Source organism: Molossus molossus, unplaced genomic scaffold (genome assembly GCF_014108415.1).
Source record: "Molossus molossus isolate mMolMol1 unplaced genomic scaffold, mMolMol1.p scaffold_m16_p_15, whole genome shotgun sequence".
NCBI lineage: Eukaryota > Metazoa > Chordata > Mammalia > Chiroptera > Molossidae > Molossus > Molossus molossus.
This window is the reverse complement of record NW_023425350.1, coordinates 32,775,370-32,799,091: the sequence shown is the minus strand read 5'-3', so window position 1 is coordinate 32,799,091 and position 23,722 is coordinate 32,775,370. Positions and strand designations below refer to the sequence as shown.

The 23,722-nt window shown below is 47.3% G+C and overlaps 1 protein-coding gene across 1 annotated transcript in view; it reads left to right on the top strand.

The window, feature by feature from the left end:
• Nucleotides 1–1,146: 1,146 nt before the first annotated feature.
• The window catches only part of KCNK12 (potassium two pore domain channel subfamily K member 12), a 47,084-nt gene continuing 24,508 nt past the window's right edge, over nt 1,147–23,722 (top strand). The window contains exon 1 of the mRNA XM_036263396.1: nt 1,147–1,559. Coding sequence (XP_036119289.1) covers nt 1,169–1,559 — 391 coding nt within the window. The 5' untranslated portion in view covers nt 1,147–1,168. The remainder of the gene's footprint in view (nt 1,560–23,722) is intronic.

Genomic DNA, 23,722 nt, shown 5'->3' with positions numbered 1-23,722 from the left:
CTGGCGCGGTGGGTCACCGCAGCCCTGGAACCCCTGAGCCTCCCGCTCGGTGGCTGCGGCACCGATGCGCTGTCCGCGGTGCTGACGCCGGCTGCCCCACTCAGTGGAGAGGGGGAGGAGACGCCCTCATTCCTTGGTCGCTCGACTTCTTCCCAAACCGGATCATTTCCCCAAAGGAACCCTCTGAGACCTGGCACTGCGGATGGATCGAGGAAGAAGAAGCGAGCGAGAGGGAACTTAAACTTCATACTGGAGCCGGAGAAACCGGGTGTTGGGAGACTTGTATTGCGGCCCCCAGCCCCTGAGACTGCAGGGCACCATCAAATTGAGCAAAGTTTGGCAGCAGCTTGGAAATAAGGGACGGATTCTGGAGCCGAAGCATCCTCCCGGCGGGGTGGTAGCAAGCACCTCAGTCCCGACACCTGCTTCGATGCCCCGCATTAGTGCCGCCAGAACGACTGGGAGGCGGGAGGCGTCGCAGCAGCCCAACTCCCCACCCCTTTCCTCCCTTCCATACTCCCCAACCCCCACCCCAACACCCCGCCCCAGGCTGGTGACTCCGCCTCTCCTTGCCGGGCGGCTCTCCGGCTGGAGCTGGAAAGGGAGCGCTTCCCCGGACTCAGCTCGGTTCTGAGGCTCCGAAGCCGACGTCGCTAGCTCAGGCCCGGGGGCGGGAGCTGGACTGCCCGCGCAGCCTACGCCAGGGAGCTGTCTCATGGGACGCCCCCAGGGGCTCTGTACGTGCCCTGCTGCCAAGTCCCAGTCCTAGGCGCCCGGGCTCACAGCCCGCCCCGCCCGCAGCCCACGGCCTGACTGGAGAGGAGTATGAGGCCCGGGGCCCCGCGGACGCTGGCCACAGGGCGGCAGGGGCCTAGCTGCAGACCCCCGCGCCCGAAGGCGGCGGGTGAAGAACCGCGGAAGCCAGCGAGGCGTCGGGGCGCGGAAAGGAGCGCCCCAGCCCGGGCGCTGGAAGGGCCGCGGGACCCGTGTGCGGCCTGAGCGCCGAGGAGGCGGAGGCGCCCCGCCGTCCAGGCTCTGGGGAGGCACTGAGGGGCTCCGCAGCAGCCCCTGACCACTGGCCACCATCCTCACGTTTCTGCTCCCGCGGGGGGGATGTCGCGGCCCGGGCCACGAGCACCGCCCCGGGCCCGGGGCTGAGCTCCGGACCATGTCCTCCCGCAGCCCCCGGCCCCCGCCCCGCCGCTGCCGCCGCCGCCTGCCGCGCCCCTCCTGCTGCTGCTGCTGCTGCCGCCGCTCGCACCTCAACGAGGACACGGGGCGCTTCGTGCTGCTGGCGGCGCTCATCGGCCTCTACCTGGTGGCGGGCGCCACAGTCTTCTCTGTGCTGGAGAGCCCCGGCGAGGCGGAGGCGCGGGCGCGCTGGGGCGCCACCCTGCGCAACTTCAGCGCGGCGCACGGGGTGGCCGAGCCGGAGCTGCGCGCCTTCCTCCGGCACTACGAGGCCGCGCTGGCCGCTGGCGTCCGAGCCGACGCGCTGCGCCCTCGCTGGGACTTCCCCGGCGCCTTCTACTTCGTGGGCACCGTGGTATCCACCATAGGTGAGCAGAACGCTCCGCGCGTTCCTCTCTGCGCCTTTCACTTGCCACCCCTTCCGCTGCTCGGCAGCAGAGTCCGCGTCCATCAGCTACCCCTTCTCTTGTAATGCCCCATTGCCTACTTTCTCCTCGCCCTCTCCTCTTCGCCCGTTCCTCTCCTCCGGCCTCTCCTCTCTCTTAACTGGCTTTTGGTTCGGGAGGTGACCAGAGAGGCCCATCCCTGGCGCTTACCCAGCGGCGACTCGCCTGGCAGTGTGGCCATCCGAATGGGGAGAACCCTCATCCAGGCGCTGGGCAGACCCGGTGGCCGCCCGCGCTCCAGCACTTGCCAGCTCCGTGACTGAACCTCTGTGCAACTCAGTTTTTTCCTCTATAAAAGGACTTGTGAGCATATGTATCAAGAGCCTTTTGCTTCCTCCCTATTTCTCACGCCCTGCGGCCTCAGTTTCCTCATACAAATGATTTGGAAAGCCTCTTCCCTCTCCACTCACAGTGTTTTTATCTACTCTTACCTCTTTTTTTATCACGCATTCTCCCCTCAGCGTCCTCCAACCTTTTTAGCGGGGGGAGGGGGGGGGAGTGCGACTACTTTCCCCAGAATCTTCCTAAATCCCCCTCCCACCTGCTTCTCCTGGAGTCTCACCACCCCCTCCTCAAAGAAAAGCCAATGAGACTTGGAGGCCTGGACTTCAGCTGCTCTTGTTCTGGGCCACCCTTGGTTTTCTCTCCCTCCTTCGTGCCCCCCCCCTTCAATTTCTTAACCTCTCTTCTTTGTTACCTTGTCAATTTTCCCCAACCAATAGTAGTACCAAGGGGTAATTTGGGCGGGGTGGGGGTAGTATCTATATACTTTCCACCATCCCTTCTCCCTTTTTGGTATAAATAGTTCATGGTTTCACAACTTTACAAAAAATGCTTTGTAAATACTCCTTGAAGCTCCCCACTTTTCCCACTCTCCCCTCCTCTGGGCTTCTTCTGCAGAGATCCTGGAGCCACCACTGCTCCCCACTCCACCCCTACCTTCTGTTCTTCTCCTCTCACCCACTTTTCCCATCCCCCTCTCCCTGGCCCCTGGGTGTCAAATGAAGCAGACCTCATTCCCAGTTACTGTACAGAATGCAGAAGAAATACAATATTTTTACTTTGGCAAAATTTTGTGTGTTCCATCCACTCCTACCTGGAGTCCCAGGGTGGGAGAAGGTACTTGGCTGTTTGGACCTCTAGTCACCCCAAAGCTGGTAGTTTTGGAGGAGAGGGCTGGGTTCATTGGGCTGACAAGTGAGGGATTTCATAGACACACCTTCCATGGGTGAGTTCTTGTCTGGCTTGGTATGCCAGCCTAGAGACTGGCAGCATGGACTAACTGACCAGTGTAAGCCATCACAGATGGCTGCTAGGAGGCAGAGAGAAAGATTGCATCCATGTGCAGGATATGAACAGCTAGAGATGTCTCCCTCAGTGTGTATGTATAGTTTACTAAAAGGTTTCTTTTCCTTCAATGATTTTTCATGTGTCATGCTTGATCTGATGATTTTAAACTAAAAAAGGCAAATATGGCCCAATTCCAAACACAAATTGGATAAAAATACCCTTTAAAAGCTATATCATGTTGTTATGGTGATTGAAGATATAAAATGACCCGCTCAAAAAAAAAAAAAAAAAAAAAATCCCCTTTGAAAAGCTGCATCAAGTTGCTATAGCAACTAGAGTTTTTTTAAGTGCTTTAAAAGTACTAAGGATGCTTAGTCCTGAAAGATGACATCATGTGTTCATAGCTCATTACTGATTTTGTGCTCTTCCTTTTGTAAACACATTCTTTTGCTCTCCTACCTATACAGAGACCTGTGCACATATTAGGAGGCTACAGCATTTCTCTCCCAGCAACAAAGGAAAAGGTGTTAGTAGTGCCTTCTTCCTCTATGGGCTGTGGGTTCATACAGACAGGGCCCCATTCCAGTGACCTTTTGTCTCTGTGCCTCTTTGATGAGCTCCCATCAATTTCTTCATTTACTGCCCAGTCATAGCTTCTAAAGATTCTCTCAGCTCTTTGCACAAAAATCAAGTCAGTGTGTTGACAAATTGTTGCAAGCCCCAGCCTTTAATCTACTGGCAGCGATGGCTGTTTTTCAGTCAAGCGGAAAAGAACTGTGTTCTCTTTCCTGATTTGTGCTTTTTGGATGTGGGCAAGCAGTGTAGGGAGGGCTACACTGAAGTGTCTGTGTTACGAATGACCCAACATATTATTTTTCAAAATCTGCTATTGGAAAACATTCATCTATGAGAGGAGTTGCACTCAGGGACCAGAATCAGCCTGTGGACAGCTCAGCATTGAACTAGTTCTTTGCAGAGGTGCCAAGATAGCCACCCTTGGTAGCCTACAGTACCAGGATCTCTGTCACTTATACACCCGATGTCGTGATCTAGGGCGATGGTTCAAATTGGTCAAATAAATTCTGCTGAATCCCAAAATAGCATGATTGTCATTTTAGCCTTCTCTTGCAAAATGTACTTGGATGTGATTTAAGTAAAGACCTGCTTATGTCAGTTTCTCTTCTGCTTACATAGTTCCTTCCCCTTAAATGCCCCGAGTCTTCAGAGACAATTATTACTATTACTGGTGCTTTCATGGATTCAGCAACTCGGTGAGCCAAAGCTTGGTCCAAGATGGCCATTAGGATTCTTTATCTGCTACCTCATCCAGTGAAGAGAGAAATTAACATGCATTCAGTTTTATTTGATTAGTGAATATCACAGCATGAATGGTTTGTGCAGCAGGTAAACATTTTGAGTGTGTGTGTTTTGTATACCCAGCTAAATGATTCATCTAGACTTTAATATAGAAAACCCTTCCTTCATCATTTCATCAATATGATATATTGTGCATGCCAGGCCTGGTGCTATGTTTTTATTGTTGTTGTTGTTTGTTTGTTTTCTTTATTGATTTTAGAGAGAGGAAGGGAGAGGAGGAGAGAGATAGAAACATCAATGAGAGAGAACGTTGATTGGCTGCCTCCTGCATGTCCCCCACTGGGGATTTGACCCACAACCTGGGCATGTGCCCTGACCAGGAACCTAATCTGTGACCTCTTGGTGCATGGGTCGATGCTCAACCACTGAGCCACACTGGCCTGGCACAGTGCTATGTTTTAAATAGTTAAAGCTTATTTTCCAAAACAAAGGTTAAAGCATCTTCCAACATGGGCTATTGGATTACAGCGTTTCTGGGCGGCATGTCTTGGCTATCCTTTCTAAAGATGATTAGAACAAGAAGGGGACCTTTGGTCCAATCCCATGTATTGCAGAATGTTAAGGGACTTGTCTCAGGTCACAGTTAATTATGTGTTCAGCTGGGTCCAGAATCCAAATTATGCAGTGTTTGTTCTACCAGTTTCATGCATATAATTGGTGGGCACATTCTTGTTTGAGACTGAAGTATTTAATAGAGTGTGTGTTTGTGTGTGTGTGTGTGTGTGTGTATTACATCAGGGCAGGGCTAGGCAGGAGAATGCTTTGTTGATCAGGCCAACAACTGATTAAATCCAGAAAAAACTTGAAGGAACAGACTTGTCTTAGAGGGCTGACTGCCTAGAAGCATCTGGCAGGTCTTAGCTGGGAAGGAAAGATCTAACCAAGAAGGTCAGAGACTGGAATGCTAGCAAGCAGGAGACATTCTAGTAAACTCTGGTCCAAAGACAGAAGTCACTTGCTCTCAGCCTTCGTGTGTGTGTGTGTGTGTGTGTGTGTGTGTGTGTGTGTGTTTAGAGGAGGAAAAAGGGAGCAGAAATGGACCTTAAATGAGAGGGAGACTTAGAAGAAAAGTGCAGGTTGGGCTGTGTGTACTGAGGATTAGATGGAACATCGTGATGAGATGTGATTGTTTAGCAGAAGCTAAGGCTGTATAGAAAGTCAATCTAAATAGCTCAAGCAAAATTAAAATCCACTTTATGGTCTGAATTATTCATATTGATTGCTTACATTTTTTTGTTGTTGTTAATCCTCATGAGAATTTTTTTTTTTCATTGATTTTTAGAGAGAATGGAAGTGAGGGAGGGAGGGGGAGAGAGAAACATCGATGTCTCTCTCTCTCACATGGATTGGTTGCCTCCCACCCTTGCCCCGACTGGGGCTGGGGATTGCAACCCAGGTATGTGCCCTTGACAGGGAATCGAACCTGAGATCTTTTGGTGTGAGAGATGATGCTCTAACCCCTGAGCCACACCGACCAGGGTTTGATTGCTTACATTGAACTGAAATCCTGGGTAATTATTATTTCTCCCACTTATGCTATCTGACATATTCCCAAAGGATTGAAATCAGGTTTGTTTTCATGTGCATGTATCCATTTCTTGATCCCTCCATTTAACAAAGTAACTTACAGATGCGTGTGTGGCCTCTGGCATGTGGTTATCTGCATGCCCTGAGGTACACAAACACATGGGATGCGAAGACGGTGGCTTGTGTTTTTTTAGCATTAAGCAATATTCTTGGAGGCAGTGCTCCAGCTCACAGATATTTAAACAATTCACAGAGTATTAATCCATCATTTGACATCCTAAGGGATGTTTTATTGGTTGACTTTGAAAAGATTAAAAGGAAACTCTCCGCTGGGGTTTTAATTATGCAACTGCTGTCAGATTTACACACAGGGAAGAACATATTTAAAAGTCTTTCTCAAATGGCAGCTTAATATAAACAGAAATCTTTTTGCTTCCTTTTATTAGGTTTTCTGGCAGCATATTTCAGCTACAAAGCTAAAACCATGGCTCTATAGACGGGATGGTGTAGGTAAGAGACTTGTCACTTTTGGCACTGCATAATTTAGCATGCAACTGTCAGAATTAGGCACACTTAATTATTCAACTGTGAGATTAGTAACAAGTTCTAACTTTTTTCCTCTTTTTTTTTTTTAACATGGATTAAAATTTTTTTTTGTTTCAAAGGAAACATTATAAGACCGGAATATCACCACCACATTTACATTGGACTTTTTTCTAACATGTGTGTAATCCAGCCGGAAGTGGCTCTGATACCAGGAGTGACATACATTACCCAGAAGGAGAGCAGCACTCTTCTTCACGTATAGTCCTCATCAACTACTCCCCCCTCAAAGATGGTGCTATGACAACTTTGAAGAACATTTAGGAAAAAAACTTAGCATTAGATTTGAAGCTGTACATGGAGAGCAGGAAATGCTTCCTCAGCCACTACTCCATCCTCAGCCCCCAGCACTGGACCTAGCACATACTAAACACTCAATGATTATTACAGTGATACCTCGGTTCTCGAACGCCTCGGATTTCGACCAAATCGGTATTCGACCATGAGATTCGAGAAACTTTTGTCTTGGAATCCGAACAAATATTTGGAACTCGAACTTCCGAGATGAGCCGAGTTGAGCCGAATGGCGTTCATTCGGCCCAGCGCGCCTTGCTGCGTCATCAGTGTGAGTGCAGAGAGAGAGTCACGCTTTGTGGAGAGAGTCACGCTTTACACTGAATTTAACCCTTAGACATACTGTACACTTTTATTTCTTGTTGAGACTTATGTTTTTCTACATATTATATACAAATTAGGCCAGTAAATAGGCATTTTCTGGGGCTTGGAACGAATTAATCCAGTTTCCATTATTTCCTATTGGGGTTTCATTGCTTCGGTTCTCGAACAATTTGGTTCTCGACCGTCCTCCTGGAACGAATTATGTTCGAGAACCGAGGTATCACTGTATTTATTTTATTATTTTTTTCTTTATTGATTTTAGAGAGAGAGGAAGGGAGAAGGAGAGAGAGATAGAAACATTGATTGGCCACCTCCTTCATGCCTCCCACTGGGGATCTGGCCCACAACCTGGGCATGTGCCCTGACTGGGAATTGAACCGGCGACCCCTTGGTGCATGGGTCGATGCTCAACCACTGAGCCACATGGGCCGGGCTCAGTAATTATTTATTCAATGAATAAGACAACAAGTCACTCGTAATCCAACTGCCCTAACCTAACTCTCCATTTTTGCAGGTTCCTCTGAGGTTCTTTGTCACACCTCTTGTAGGGAAAAGGAAGGGATTTAACTAACTGATCAGTGCCGAGTTGTTAAAATTTCATCATCGATGTTTCCATATTTGCACATAGCCTTCACATACTAATTTTAGTGGGTGCATAATATGTATTCCATTTGGTTGATGTTCTATAATTTATTCCCCTATTGCTAAGGAGCTGGGTGGTTCATGGTTTGGGGCTATTATTAGTAATACCACAGTGATCATCTTTATGCCAATGGCCTTTTCTTTCTGTGATATCTCTTTGGGTTGAATTCCCAGCAGTGAAATTGCTGAGTCAATGGATACTGCTGTTTTCATAACTCTTGTGGCTGCCCTTTGGAGTAAGGAACTGCCCAGTCTCTCTCGAACTGAGCCTACAGCTCTACGAAGCCTAACAGAGACTGAACAGTAACCCAGCTAAATGTTCCATGGAAACAGGCCGCAGATCCACTTGGTTCTCTCCAGTGTTGCTCTCGGTCCCAGGGACTGAGCCGCCCCTCCCTCCACCCCATCCCCAACAAGGCTGTGGCCTCCCTTGCCGTGTGAGAGCTGCTTCATTTGGGAAGCTCTGGGTGAGAGAAGGGCAGGAAGGAGCAACAGACTGGAGCAGCTTCCAGGCCGTCAGAGACTGAGAGAGAAGGGTACCAGGACCCACTTCTCTCCTGGGCCACACCAGCTGGGGGAGAGCAATTTTCCACTTCTGTCCTGACAGTGCCTAGGATCCCCAATCTGGAACAGCCCCAAAATGTGCCATATGGAGCAAAAATCTACCCCTAGAGTATTCCAGCTGGATAGCGCCGTGCAAATCCTCCAGAACTGTCCCCAAGCATTTAGACCATTTTTTTTTTTTTAACAAAAGCCAACATGTGGCCCACTCAGAAAACAGACAAGAGCAGAGCTGCTCTAACTGGGGATGGGGCCAGAGCCCTGCCCACTGGGCTTCCCCTGGGAGGCTGCATACTCTCCAAAGGCTTCTCTGAAGAGCCTTGCCGATCCTCCAAGACCAACCTGAAGAGGCTAAGTTACCTGTGTTCCTCACTTTACATAAGGTTCAGAGAGGGGGAGAGGTTGCACAGCGAGTCAAAGGAGCTCACCCAGAACCTCCCTGTGTGGATGCTGAGGTCAATCTATCTCTCTTTCTCTCTCTCCTCCCCCCCACCCCCAAACGTTGGGACAAGTACAGAACCAGATCCAGCATGGTTCCTCTGAGCAGGTCCTGGGCACCCCCGCAGGAGTGGACATTAAGCTGTACACGCAGGGGAAGGGGAGGAGCTTGTAGAGAGGAGGTAGGACATCTGAGAAGCAGCAGGTCCAGTGCCTGGTGTCCTCCGGGAAAAGCTCCTGCTCAATTTGAAGGTGGTGGCAGAGCCTTCGGTCTGGGTGAAGGTGGAGTTCCGTACCCCCACCACCCCATCAACTGCAGTGGGACTCTCCTTGCCATTGGGTGGCTGCCACGGATTTAGAGGAGCTGGGAGACAACGCAGACAGCTCTGTGTCCCTGTGGTCACCCCCCACCCCGGGTCGCCCTCAGTCTTCCGACCCTCCCTTTGCTTCTGCTCAGCTCCACTGACTTTCTCAGGATCCAGGGGCTGCCAGCCCGCAAACCAGAATGTGTGGGGTGCTGAGGAGAGCATGCTGGGAAGTCTTGGCCTCCGACCTCACCTGGAGCAGTGGTAGAATTTTTATGTAGGGGAGGTTGGGAAGGAGAGGCTCTTGAGGCTATGGAGTCATAAGACTTTCCATGAGATGGAGTAAAGCCTTTGCACAGTCCAGGGGAGGTACTGGGAGATAGTGGAGAGAGAAGCAAAATGCGTTGGCCCACACCTCTTGGCTGCCACCACTGCTATCAGGGTCTGGCCCCAGTTCTATCCTAAACCCTGCCATTCCCTTGCCAGCCACCAGGTCAGCTCTTCCTCGGGGGAATCCAGGCCTCCTCTGTCCGCCACCTGTAGCTGTGGTGGAGGATGCTCTGGACCCTGTCTGTGAGTGTCGCCTCCTCCTTGGGCTTGAGTTCCAGTCCCAGCTCTGTCACTTACAAGCCATGTGCTCCTGGCGAGTGGATGCACTGCTCCTGGGTGTCCTCAGTCAAGTGAGGATAACAATGGTTCCTGCTCCATGGGGTAACTTTAAGGACTGAATGAGCTAATCCACTGTGCCTGTGAAGCCCTCGGTAAGTGTTAGCTGCTCAGAGCTGGGCTAGCCCCGCTGGTGAACCCTGCACTGCCTCGCTGTACAGGAGGGAAACTGAGGTACTGCTCATCCCCTGCAGTTCCCTGACCACGCCACCTGTGCACAGCCCTCTGGGTCCCAACCACCCCTGCAGTGTGGTATCTGCTGCACTCTCATTGGCCACTGTCTCCGGGGCATGTGTGTCCTATGCTGTTACATAACTGGCCCGGGAGGGTGCTTTTAAAAATGCATTTTCTTTGGTTCCTCATCTAGGATGTCTTAATAATTTCTCACATGCATATGCTCTTTAATCTTTTTAAAGAACATATTTAGCAAATAAACGAGTGATTGAGTGGTGGATTAAACCAGTGTCCCCCGGCACTGCTCTCTTCCCCACTCCCAGAACAGAGCCATGGGAAGCCACCCCCTGCCCACCATCCTGGTTTCCAGGTGGTCTGGGGCCTCTTGGCTGTGCTTGGACTTAGGGGGAGGTTGTGGAGCTGAGGCCAGGCCTGCCACACACCTCTGAGTGTCGGGACTGAGAGGAGGTCTCTGGAGGATGGCGCTGCAGGATGGCACTGCGGCAAACAGCCCCATTGTGGTGCAAGCCGAGGTGCTGCTCCAGGCCCCCAGGCCAGACCTCCCTGCCCCCTTCACCCTGGGCTAACACAGCCCCCACCCACCACCCACCCCCGCAGGTGGCAGGTGGAGAAAACATTCCCAGTCAGAGGTCTCTGGGAGCAGGACAGAGGAAGCTGCAGGGCCTGCCAGCATCTCCCCTCTCCAGGCTCCACCATGCCAGCATCAGGGCCTTTGTTTTAGGGTGCAGGAGGGGTGACTGAAGCATCAATAGTTGATTGTCTCCCCCCCCCCCACATGTGTGTGTCCTGCTTGCCAGTTTACTGTGTTTTCACCCATGTTTATTCAGGATGCTATTATCCCATTTCACAGATGAAGAGATAGACTCAGAGAGGTTAAGCAACTTGCCTGGAGTCACACAGCAAGTGAGTCAATGCCAGGATAGAGGATTCAGGATGCCCAGCATCCACTCTGCTGCCCCTGAGCATTAGTACTGAGGGGGCAGAATCCCAGCCCAATCAGGTCTGCTGGATGGGAGGGGTAGAGAACACGAGGGTGTGAATCAAGGGCTCAAGCACAGTTTAGGGACTTGGATTTGCCTGTGCTGTGCCTGCTGCAGCCTCAATGGCTAGACTGAACTGGAGGCTACCTTTTTTCCATTCTTCACAACCCTGCACCTCTCCGTGAGGGAGGCTACGAGGCAGAGAGAGGGGGGAAGAGTGTGACTCTCCGTGCAGTGCTCACTGGAGCTCCCGAGCTTGTGTTGAGCGGACTGGAGCTCGTCGCACCAAGCTCCTGCCCAGAGGGGACCCCGTGACTGGAGGACTCTTAGCCTTGCATTTGGGATAGCAACAGTGGACGTGGAGAGGCAGGAACAGAAAACCAAACAACCAGAAGGTCTGCACTTGAGCACACCAGCCAGGAAAGTCTAGGGACACAGCCAGCTCAGGCCTGGGCCTCCCAAAAGCCAGCTGGTTTGTGAGAAACTCTGCCCAAGGTCACGTCCTGGAGGCAAACCTTCCCAGATGTTAGGGGAATGCATGAAACGGAGCACCTGCCAATGCACCATCCTCTCTGGTCACTCTTAACTGCTGGCCATCCCCTCTTCACCCCTGGCTCCTGGCTCCACTCCACCCCACCCTCCCAATTACCCCCACAGCCCCCACTCCTAAACTCCAGGCATTTTACGCTTCCAGGCCATTGCTCGTGCTCTTCTCTCCATCTTCTACTGAGTGAACTTGGTCTTCAAGGCTCAGCTCAAATGGGGCCACTAGAGCGAGACCTTCTAGCAAGCCCCTCTCACTGCCCCCAGACTTATGGTATTTGTTTCTATGCCAGTTTCTCTGGCAATCACGCAAGCCTCTGTTTAGTGGGGTAAGATATGTCAAAGCTGGCCCAGGACCCAGCACAGTGTCAGAAATTTCTTTCCTTTCTTCCTCTTCCAGATCAGGAGCCATGTCTCAGTAGTGTTGGTCACTGCCACAATTAATAACGATAATAGCCATAATGGCAGCAGCCATGCACCGAATGACTACTATGAAGTGGACCCTGTGTCTGGAGACAATGACAGCAAAGGGGTAGTTTCTGTAAATCATGGAGCATAGTGCTTGGCACAACGTGATGATTAATCAACACATGTTGAATGAATGGAATAAATAAATGAGTGTGACTGCTGGAAATAATAATAATTTTTAAAAGAAGAATGGAAAAGGCTGAGCCCAGGCCAGCCGCCAAGAACCTCCCAGCACCTTGCTCTCCCTCCGGGTCCCTGGAGCCAGAGGGGCTGGCTGTGCATCGACCCTCTGCTGGACTGTTGGTTTAAAGATCTCTCAGCGGCTGGCAGGTGCACAGCAGGCAGCCAGCTCATTCTGGCTGGGGCTCCCCTGGCTGACAATGCTGTCTCTGTGGCTCTCTGAGTCAGCTTGGTCCTTGTCCCACCCTGCCTGGGACCCAGCAGAATCCTTGGGCTAAAACTAAGCCAGAGGATTCTGAGCCTCAGCCCCTATCACCTCATGAGTGGTGGGGAAAGTCCTGAAAAAGGAGGCCACGGCTCTCCTACCAATTCAGATTTCCCGTCTGGCCCTGGCCTTGGCTGCAGCCCCCAGCCCCAAGGAGCCTGCTGAATTCTACCTCTTAGCCCAGTAGCTCCACCTTGTCCCTCACCTGTCCATGGCCCACCCCTTAGAAACCAGATGTTGGCTCACAAATTGGACAGGAACTTTATCAGTAACTAAACACAGTTCCACAAAGCAGGAAAAGCCACCTCCTCCCACACAACCCTGCACCATCAAAATGCCTCCAAAAATACTTGGGGAGGCTTTTATTGGAATTGGGTGTCCCAGCTTTCTGGAAAGTTACAGTTGAGATAAACAAACCCCGAATTTTACTCCGCGTGACTTCTCCCTAATCCTTTCCAAATGGCCACGGTCTCAGTCCTGGCTGCCAAGTGTTCTGAATTCTGAGCTGCTAACACCAGGACCTGCCAGATATGCTGCAGGGACAGCCCCGGCCAGGCCCAGAGGGAAAGGAAAACACAAAACGCTGCCCATGCTGTTTGTTGGCATTTCCTATGGGGGCAGGGTGCATTTTGGAGACCATGCAGTTTTTGATTATTGGGCTCTATTTTTAAATGGCGGGCGAGGATAGAAAGCCGAGATGGCACATGAGCCGATTCTGAGGGAGGTCTGGAAGCCCCAGGCAGTAGGCAGGAAAGGACTCTGCCTTTGTGAGCCCTGAAGTGGAACTGCAGAGCCTGACCCTCCCAGCACCCAGGAGCCTGGCTCTTCTGTTTTCAGCTGTATCTCCCAGAGCCTGGAACAGGGCTTGGCACATCCAGGGGGCTCCAGGAATCTTTGTGGAATGAGTGTCTGTTTCCCATATTCTCAGCTCTCCCTAGGCACCAGTTTAAGAAAAAGCAAAATACAAAAATCCCCATTTACAAAGCAGATGATGAATTCACTTTGTAAAAAAGCTTCAGCTTTTGAAAGAATTCACTCCAGGGCGTCTGTAAGTAGCCAGGCACCCAAGTGCTTTTAAAGTGAGATGCAACATGCAACCAGTGTGTCAGAAACCCAGCAGCTGCCTAAAGTCCCCTTGACTGCCATTGCCATCTTCACAAAAACCCCGAATCCCTAAGGCAGCACAGTTTCTGAGGTCGAGGGGTGGTGGTCAAATTAGTAAACAACACACATGACCCGGTGGGCAGTTTAGAAGCTCATATGACAAAAGCTCAAGTCGGTGGAGTGCGCTGTTCTGATGAGCTGGTCAGGTGGCTGGAGCCGTCCAGATTGAATGCCTAATGTGAAGCACCTTGCAAAGCCCTTTGATATGCATTGTTCAGCCAGGCAGGTGGGCATTGCTCACATCTTCATTTTAAGAACGAATACATCGCCCTGGCCAGTATGGCTCAGCGGTTAGAGTGTCAGCCTGCAGTCCAGAGAGACCTGGGTTTGGTTCCCGCCAAGGGCGCGTACCTCGGTTGCAGCTTGTCCCCGGTCCTGGTTGGGTTGTGTGGGTGGCAGCCACTCGATGTGTCCCTTTCACGTTGATGTTTCTCTCTCTCTCTCTCTCTTTCTCTCTCTCTCTCTCTCTCTCTCTCTCTCTCTTCCTCTCCCTCCCTCCCACTCTATCTGAACAAAAAGAGGAAAAATGTCCTCAGGTGAGGATTAAAAAAATAAAAAAATAAAAAATAAGACTAATCAATATTCATAGTCTTAAAAAAAAAAAAGAACCAATACATCTGCATTGCCAAGAGACAAATTGCAGTGTGATGTAATGGTTAGGAAGAGGTGCTAATGCCTGGTCCTGGGTTTGAATTTCAGCTTTGTCATTGATGAGTGGGGTCGCCAGGGCATGTCTCCTGCTCATTCACTGAAGAAGTTGGGCTCCCAGCCTCCCATACCCCTCACTCTCGGCTCACACTTCATTGAAAAAAGTAATCAAGACAAGGCCCTGGCCAGGCAGCTCAGTTGGTTGGGGCATTGTCCCATATGCCAAAAGGTCGAGGGTTTGATTCCTGGTCAGGGCACATACCTAGGTTTTGGGTTTGATCCCTGGTCAGGGTGTATATGAGAGGCAACCAATCAATGTTTCTCTCTCTCCCTTCCTTCCTCTCTCTGAAATAAGCATATCCTCTAGTGAAGATTTTTTTTTTAAAGCACACATGCATTTATTTATCTTTAAACACAGAAAAGTATGTAGGAAATAAAAGTTGTCCACAACTTTCATACTCAGATAATCCTTGTTGGATTTTAAAAGTACCTCTGGCTCAGTCGGTGTGGCTTAGTGGTCTGAGTGTTGTCCCTTGAACTGAGAGGTCCTGGTTTGATTCTCGGTCAGGGCACATGCCCAGGTTGCAGGCTCAATCCCCGGTGCAGGGTGTGCAGGAGGCAGCCAATGTGTTTCAATGACGTTTTGCTCTCTTTTCTCTCAAAAGGAAAGATCATGCAGATGCTTAATGGTGGGTCTTCTGCTGTTTCTCTCAGCTGGTAATATCCAGTGTCTTCATGTAATAAATTCTCTGAACAAGGATTGACGTGTAGTTTTTGGCACCTTCCTAAAAACTAAAAACAGTCTCGATGTGGCTTCTTCTTTAATTTTGTAGTTGTAGGACTTCCATTCAGCTCAATTTCAGGCAGTTCTGGATGATGGTTGTGCTGGAGTTTAGTTGTAATTTTGATGTGGTTGTGGGAAGAGGCGGTACCGCGTTTACCTACGCCGCCATCTTGACCGGAAGTCTTTCCAGCGAAGATTTTTTTTAAAAAGTCATAATCAGACAGGGACTCTTATCTTCACACTCCCAAATCCACTCATCATGGGGAATGGTTTCTCTCTTATGACAGTAGATGAATTGTCCACTTTCAAATGCCTGCTTCCCTGGGTCCCATCCCCTCTAACTTTCTTAAGACTCTGTTCTTGTCATCACTCAGCCCCATGCATTGTTCATTTGTCCTCCATGAGTTTGCACACAAGCTGTATTTTTTTCTTCTTAATAGAACCCTCTCTGGACCTCTGTATCACCCTCCAGCTGCCTCCCCATTTCTTCACTCTCCTTTAGAGGGAAATTTCTCATAAGAGTAGTCAATATCTCCCTTCCTCCCCTCCTTTCTCTCCTGGATCCACATCAATTAAGGGTCCACCCGATCTTTCCACTGAGTCTGCTCTTGTAAGGCCCCTAATGGCCTCTTTCCTGCAAATTCAGTGGTGACCTCTCTGTTCTTACTTCTCAGCATCTCAGTAACATTTGATACACCTGATCATTTCTTCTTCATGAAATATACTTTTCTCTTGGCTTCTGGGACACCATACTCTCCTTAATCCTCACCGGCTGATGTTCTCAGTTTTCATTGCTGGATTCCCTCCTCTGTATGACCGCATGGTTGGAGGGCCCCTTGCTCATTCCTCAGACTCTTTCCTTGGGTAGAGAGGAAAAACCTTTTTGTCTATCCTCTTATGTTCTGTCTCTGGGGTCTTGCAAATTAAGTTGACAAAAGCCAAAGTAACAGGAAAAAGGGCTTGTTATATATGTATATGGGGGTCTTTATAGAAAAGAATTACCCAAAGAAGCAGTTAGTCCAGGGGCTTATACACCATCTTAACAAAGAGCAATAAATTGTGGAGAAGTTACAAGACAAAGAAAAAGGGGTTTGAGCTTTTAGGAGTAGTAAATTGTGGAAGGTAAATATATAGAGAAACTAATGGACAATAAGGGTTATTTTAGTGAGGTTTGTTTTGCAGACTTAATCTCATGTCGTCTTAGAGTGATAAGAGTGTCTCTGGTGATTAAGAGTTGTTTTCCTCTTTCTGGTACAGTTGAAGGGAGGGGTGAGTAACCTCTTTGCAAAGGAAATTTATACCCTACATTTAGGCAGATAGGGAAAGAGCAGAGAGCTTCTCCTGTATCTGCTGTTTCTCCACTATCTGCAGCTCAAAATAATCTTTATGCCAAAGCCATATATTTTAAGTTTACATACTCTGATCCCTTCACATCGACGGCTTTAAATCCCATCTATCTGCTGATAACTTCCAGGTGAATAACCCCAATCCTCCACACTAAGCTTCAAGATCATAGGTTCAACTACCAACTTGACATCTTCGTCTAGACATCTAATACATGTCAAAAATTAAAAGACCAGAATAGAACTCTTGACTTTTGTCCTATCACAGTCTTCCTCATCTCAATAAATGGCATCAACATGAGGAACTATCTCAATTCCTCTTCCTCCCTAATCTTCCATATCCAGTCTATCATCACATTCTCTCAGTTTCATCAGCAAAATACATTCCAATTCCTTCCACTCATCTCCATGCCCATAAAAGCTACTGGTCTACTCCAGCCACCACCATTGTCTGTTGCTGGGACAACTGAATCAGTCTCTTAATCAACCTCCAGCTTCCTCTCAGCATCTTGACAACCTCTTCTCCACACAGCAGCCAAAATAATCTTTCAAAGTATAAATGAGATCAAGTCCTTCCTTTACTTGAAACCCTTCAATGATTTCCCATTGCAGGAAATCTGACTCCTCCCCACAGCCTGCAAGGCCCTGCACCATCTGGCTCTGCTCCCTCACAGCCTCGCTGGCACTGCTCTCTTTTGCTCAACTCACTGCAGCTAAACTAGACTTATTAGACTCCAGGACATTTGCACTTGCTTTTATTACTCCTTGGAGCACTGCTCCCTGACTCTTAGTGTGACTGACTTAACTGCATTCAAGCCTCAATGTCTACAGGAGCCTTCCCTGAGCACCCCGACTTAGTAGTGTCCCCCACTCACCTCCAGCCACTGTCCATCACATTTAGAGTGTATACTGCTTTCACGAAACATCTGGCTCATATATTTGTTTACTTGTTTGCTGCTTGATTGGCCACTTTCTACTCCACCAAAGAAGGATTCTTGTCTCCCTCATCCACTGTTATATTCCAATTGCCTAGCACAGCCCCTGATACTTGCTGAACAAATGAATAAATTTCCAAAGCTTCAGTTTTAACATCTATAAAGTGGGAATACTAATAGTGCCTATTTCACATGGTTGTTGGGAGAATTATATGAGACAATGAATATAGGTGCTTAGTCTGGCCCTGGCACTTAACAAACACTCTAATGTGAGCTAGTTTTTCATTAATATATAATTTAGCTGATGCCACAAAGTGAGTGGCAAAGTTGGACCTGAGCTGAGGTATCTGACCCCACAAACTTTGCACATTCTAGTATGTCTGATGCCACCTCTGAGGTTGCAAGGTAGGTAGGCCTGGGACCGGTGTGAGCTAGGTCAGAACCACCCTGCCTTAGGCATGTTAAAGAACAATGACAGGTAAAACTGCTTGACTAGGTTTGGGTCAGATCAGAGGGCCTTGAAAGCCAGACAGAAGTGTTTTGACTGGGCCATTAGGAACAATACGACTTAGCTATTCTATGTTCTTGAGCAGGAGGGTAATGTGATGAGTGTTTTAGAGGAGATTCTGGCTGATTAGTCACTATTTAGTTACACCATTAAATCAGGCATCTAGTTAGTCTAAATTGTCTCTAGACTGCCTGGAAACAACCAGATAATTGTGAAATCCCTTGTTTTGGCTATTCACCTTGAACATTTAAGTCAGCCCACTACCAGCTGTCCCCTCCACTTTATGGGGCGCTTACATGTCTCTTTGAGTGATAAATCCTTGAGGAGTGTGTACTTAGTTTGTATATTCAGTTCTGAACTGTGGTGTGATTCCAAACTCATTCAAAAGGATTGCCAATGTGTATTGTTTCTTCCTGAGCTCTAAATGGCTCAAGATCTGTGATAATTATAATTTTATTTTATAGCTACTGGCATACATATTTTGAACAAAGAACAGAATTTGGCATGTTAGTAGCTGTATATAACTCTTTCTCACAATGATGTCTGCCTCACAGAGTCATGGGGAGGACCTTCACATAATAGGCTGAGGGTCAATAAATGCTGGTTCATTTGTCTATGTGGCAACCCAGGGTGATGAACTTATAATGCAGAGTGATTGGGCAGAGCAGGGAAGAGATAGGGGCCAAGGATCCTGTGGCCTTTGAGAAGGAGCAGGAGAGAAGCCAGAGAGATGTTTTCAGGAGCCAAATGGCAGGATCTAGTGATTGGCACTCAATAGGATTCAATACGATCTCCACTAACCTTGCGTCTTCTTGTTCTCTGTTGCTGCCCCATTTCTTGGTATCAAGGCTGACATGAAGATCTAGGGAAAGGGGCTGACTATGGGCCTAGGGAGCTCTACGATGCATCCAGAGATTTGTGTGTGCTTCTAGTAATGGTGGTTGAGATGGCTATAGCCGCACAAGAGGTGGGGAGTGAAGTTGGGCTGAGCCCTGAGCAGAAAGCCTTCCCTCCCCTTCCTGCTCATAGATTGCTGAGGGCAGCCTCTGGTGTCCTGTGGGTGAGAAAGGCACAGAGGTTGGTATGTAGCAGTGACCTTAATTCATGGCATCTTTTCCCTAGAATCACCTTCACCTCCAACTAAAATCCCTGCTGTATTTCTTTTGTAATACTTTTCTAAAAACGTCTTTTTAAAATACAGCTGTTTATAGTTGAAAGGCACACTCGCTGCAGATGTGGAGCTGAGTACTGAGTAATTCCATCCCAGTTCCTGCCCCCGTCCCCTTCCCAAGGCAGAGAAGGGAGGAAGGAAGTGATTCAGACCCTGCAGGGGGAGGCCCAACTTATCTATGTAATAGGATCGAATAAGCCAGCATCTGCAAGGCCCTAGCTCTTCTCCCTTGTAATGTTTCCAGGGTTTCCAACCCCAGAGTGGTGCCGCTGTAAAATTACATGTGTCATTTAGAGCTCTTCCCAGCCCCTTTGAGCTATGCACAGGACACCGAAATGTTTTATACATCAAGGAGTCTGGAACTGGAGAGCTTCAGAAAAACTTGAAGTATAGATGCTGTGTGTGTGTGTGTGTGTGTGTGTGTGTGTGTGTGTTTCTGATTTCACATTCTACATTCAGCAGTGAACAAGTAGACAAATTCCCCACTGTATGGAGCTAATTGGAGGAGGTAGTCAATAAACAAACAAATGTCAGATGGTGATAAATACAACAAAAAGAAAGAAATACAAGATAATAGAATGGAGAATGATGGAAATGGGGTTCTATATTTGATAGGGTGATTTAAAATAATCTCTGATGAGCCTCACTGGTGTGGCTCAGTGGATTGAGTGTTGTCCCATGGACTGAGAGGTGCTGGTTCAATTCCCAGTCGGGGAACATGCCCAGGATTCGGGCTCAGTCCCTAGTGGGGGTATGCAGGAGGCAGCTGATTGATGTTTCTATCTTTCTCAACTTTCCCCTCTCTCTAAAAAAAGTCAATAAAAACATATTTTAAAAAACAAAATAAAAATAAAACAATCTCTGATGACATAACACTTGAGCAAAGATGTGGCTACCTGGCAGAAGATTATTCCAGCAAAATGCCAAGGTCCTTAAGCAGGAGTTTGCGTGGTTTGTTGGAGGAGCAGCGAAGAGGCCAAGGTGGCTGCAGTAGTGTTTGGATGAGGTTGAAGTGGGAGAGTGTTAGAATATGAAGTCAGAACAATAGCCAAGGACTAGATCCTATAGGGTCTATGGTCCATGGCAAGGCATTTGGATTTTATTCTGAGTAAAATGGGGAGCCACTAGAGGGTTTGGAGAAGAAGAATGAGATGATCTGACTTATATGGTAAGATCACTCTGTCTACTGTTCAAGAAAAAAAAAAAATGCAGGGCACCAAGTGTAGAAGCATGGAAAGTTTTTTAAATATTCTAGGTGAGAAATGATGGTGACTTGGGCCAGGATGCGATTGGCAGAGCCAGGGAGAAGTGATGAGATCTTTCAGAAAATCCTTCAGAAAAGATATAGTCACCAAGTGTAGAAATCTAGGTTGAAGTTTTTTTGTTTTTGTTTTTTTTTTTCTTTCAGCATTTTAAAGATTTTTTTCACCCTGGCTTGCATAGTTTCTGATGAGAAGTCTGTGATTTTTATCTTTGATTATGTATAAGTAATGCGCTTTTTCCCCTCTGGCTTCTTTCTGTCTTTTAGAGAGAGAACAAAGAAGGGAGACAGAGAGAATGAGAGGGAGAAATATCAATTTGTTGTTCCACTCATTCATGCATTCATTGGTTGATTCTTGTATGTTCCCTGACCAGGGATCAAACCCACAACCTCGGTGTTTTGGGACGATGCTCTAACCAACTAAGCTACCTGGCCAGGGCTTTCTCTGGCTGCTTTTAAGATTTTCTCTTCAGCCTGGCTGGTGTGGCTCACTGACTGAGGTTGACCCATGCACCAAGAGGACGCTGGTTCAATTCCCAGTCAGGGCATATGCCCAGGTTGTGAGCCCGATCCCCAGTACAGGGCATGCAGGAGGTGGCCAATCAATGTTCTCTCTCATTGATGTTTCTAGCTCTCTCTCCCTCTTTCTCTAAAAATCAATAAAAAAAAAAATCTTTAAAAAAAAAAAAAGATTTTCTCTTCATCGTTGATTTTCAACAATTTGATTTTGATGTGCTTTGGTATTGTTTTCTTTGTGTTTATCCTACTTGGGATTTATTGAACTCCTTGGATCTGTGTTTATAAATTTTATCAGCTTTGGAAATTTTTCGACCATTATTTCTTCATAGATTCTTACTGCTAGCCTACCATCTATTTTTAGACTTCAATACACGTTAGACTACCTGATATTGTCTCATAGGTAACTGATGCTCTTCTCTTTGCTTTCTTTTTTTTTATCTTTCAGACTTTTTTTTCCTCAATGTGCTTTATTTTGGATAATTGCTATTACTATGTCTTTAAGTTCAATCTTTTTTCCCCCCTGCAGTGTCTAATCTACTCTTTATCTTATACAGTGACATTGTAATTTCAGATATTGTATTTTTCATCTCTAGAAGTTCCACTTAGTTCTTTTTCATTTTGCCCATTTCTCTCCTCATTATGTTCATCTTTTCCTTTATATCCTTGAGAATATTAATGTATTTGTAACAGCTTTTTAAATCTATCCTGTTAATTTCTTGATCTCTAGCATTTCAGGGTTTGTTTCCATTGACTGATGTTTCCCCTTCCTGTTTGTAGATTACATCTTCCTGCTTCTTTGAATGTCTGATAATTTATTAGAGGTATTGTAAATTTTACATTGTTGATCCTTGATTATGTTGTACTCCGTTAAAAAGGGTTGGACTTTGTTCAGGCAGAGAGTTAGGTGACTTATAGATAAGTTTTATGTTTTCCAGGCTTGTTTTTAAGCTATTTACAGGCAAATCTAGAGGAGCCTTTTCTCTGAAACTAGTTTGGCCACACTGTTAAGAAATAAATACAGTACTATTTAGTGTATTTAGTGAAACCTTGGCACCCTGGTAGGTGGGAACTTGGGTGATTTCTGGATCTGTGAGAACTCTGGGAATTGTTTGGCTTATAACTCTAGTAATTGTTCTTTCTTAGAAGTTGTTTTTTTTCTTGGTCTTGAAGAGTTTTACCCTATACCTTCAAAGACTGTTACTCACCCAAAGATTCAAGAGAATCCCTACTGCAAATTTCTGGAGCTCTTTCTCTTGGTAGTTCCTTCCTGTCCAGTTACTGCCTTGCCCTCCTTAAACTTAAACCTCTGGCTGCTCAATTCAGTGAGACTGCTAGACTCTGGATGCCCCTCCCTCTATTGCTGTCCGAGAATTATCTCTAGGCAGAAAACCAGGGCAGTCAAAGGTCTCACTTTGTTTCCCTTCTCTCACAGATCATAATCCTATACTACCTGTTTTCTAGTGTCTGAAAATAATTGTTTAGTAGATTTTGTCCAATTTCCTAATTGTTTATGGTAGGAGGGAAGTCTGGATTCATCTACACCCTCATGGCCTGAAGCAAAAGTCAGTGGTTAGATTCTGGATATGTTTTGAAAGTAGATTGGCAGATTTTGCTAATGGGTCAGATCTAGGGTATGGGAAAATAAAAATTAAAAAAGTCCCAAAGACTTTTGACATTAGCAACTGGAAGGATGGATTTGCCATTCACTGAGATGAGGATGACTATAGTAGAATCAAGGAGGAGAGTGGCTGGGAGGGAAATGAACATCAAGAACTTAGTTTTGGAAATATTAATTTGGAGATGTCCCTTAGACTTCAAGTTGGATGTCAGTTGGATATGCAAGTCTGGAACTCAAGAGAATGGTCAGAGCTGAGATAAGCCCATTCAATCAGAATCTCTGGGCATCAGACCTGAGAACTGATATTTTTAAAAGTTCTCCAGATGATTCTAATATGCAGGCAGGGGTGAGAACCACTCATAAGTGTATTTAAAACCCTGCCAAAAATCAGCTAGGACAGGGGTTCTCAACCCTGGTTGTATATTAAAATTATTAAAACTGGAGAGTTTTAAAAAGTCTTAATGACCAGGCTGCCCCCCACCCACCCCTATCCCCTGTCCAATTGCATGATGCTCTCTGGTGGTGAGGCTTAGGAATTAGTGTTTTGTTAAATTCCTCAGATAATTCCAATGCACAGCCAGGTTGGAACCACTGAGTCCCAGGGAGTGATCGTGGGACCCAGAAGAGAAGAAATCTGAAGACTGAATCTTAGTGTCTAAAAGATGAAGGAGTAGCTAAGCTAGGAGGAGAACTGAGAAGTGGCAGGCTTTCCTCAGATGTCTGAACTGTGGCTGTCCGTTCACATTTAAGAATTACAAAAAGGTCAGTGTGCACACATGGGACTTGTGGACTCAAGTTTCTCTGTAGGTCAGTGGGCGAGCAGCCAGCCATTATCTATTTGGTATTTCCCAAGGTCCTTTAGGCACCTCATCTCTTTACCGTCCTTGGCTGTCCCCTTCCCCAAGTTGTACCCACCTTCATCCATCACCACTCTTTTATCTGCTGACCACCTTCCAGAAACATGCTAAAATTCCTCATCCACTGGAAACTTTCCTCTATTCTCAGGGTTGTTGCTGGTTTACACCTTTATATCCCTTTGCCATCACTTTAATGGGGTCTTAGAGGGAGAGAAGATAAATTCAAGTCATTAGATGATCATCTTGAACTTGAAGTCTACCATACCAATCTTTTAAAATCTGAGGATCACTTTTTATTTTATTTTATTTTTTTTATTAATTAATTCTTGTTACAGATGTTTCTCCTTTTTCTCCCACTGATTCCCCCCTCCCTCTCCCTCCCCACCCTGTCCCCAGCTTTGTTGTCCATATCCATTGGTTATGCGTACATGCATATAAGTTCTGTGGTTTATCTCTTCCCTTTCCCCCACCACCCCCTCTTCTGAGGGTTGTCAGTCTGTACCCTACTTCCATGTCTCTGAGTCTACCCTATTCTGAGGATCACTTTAAATGCTAGAAATATTTTTACAGAATCCATATGATGGAAGTTACATATACTTTCAGTATCTATTAATAGGGA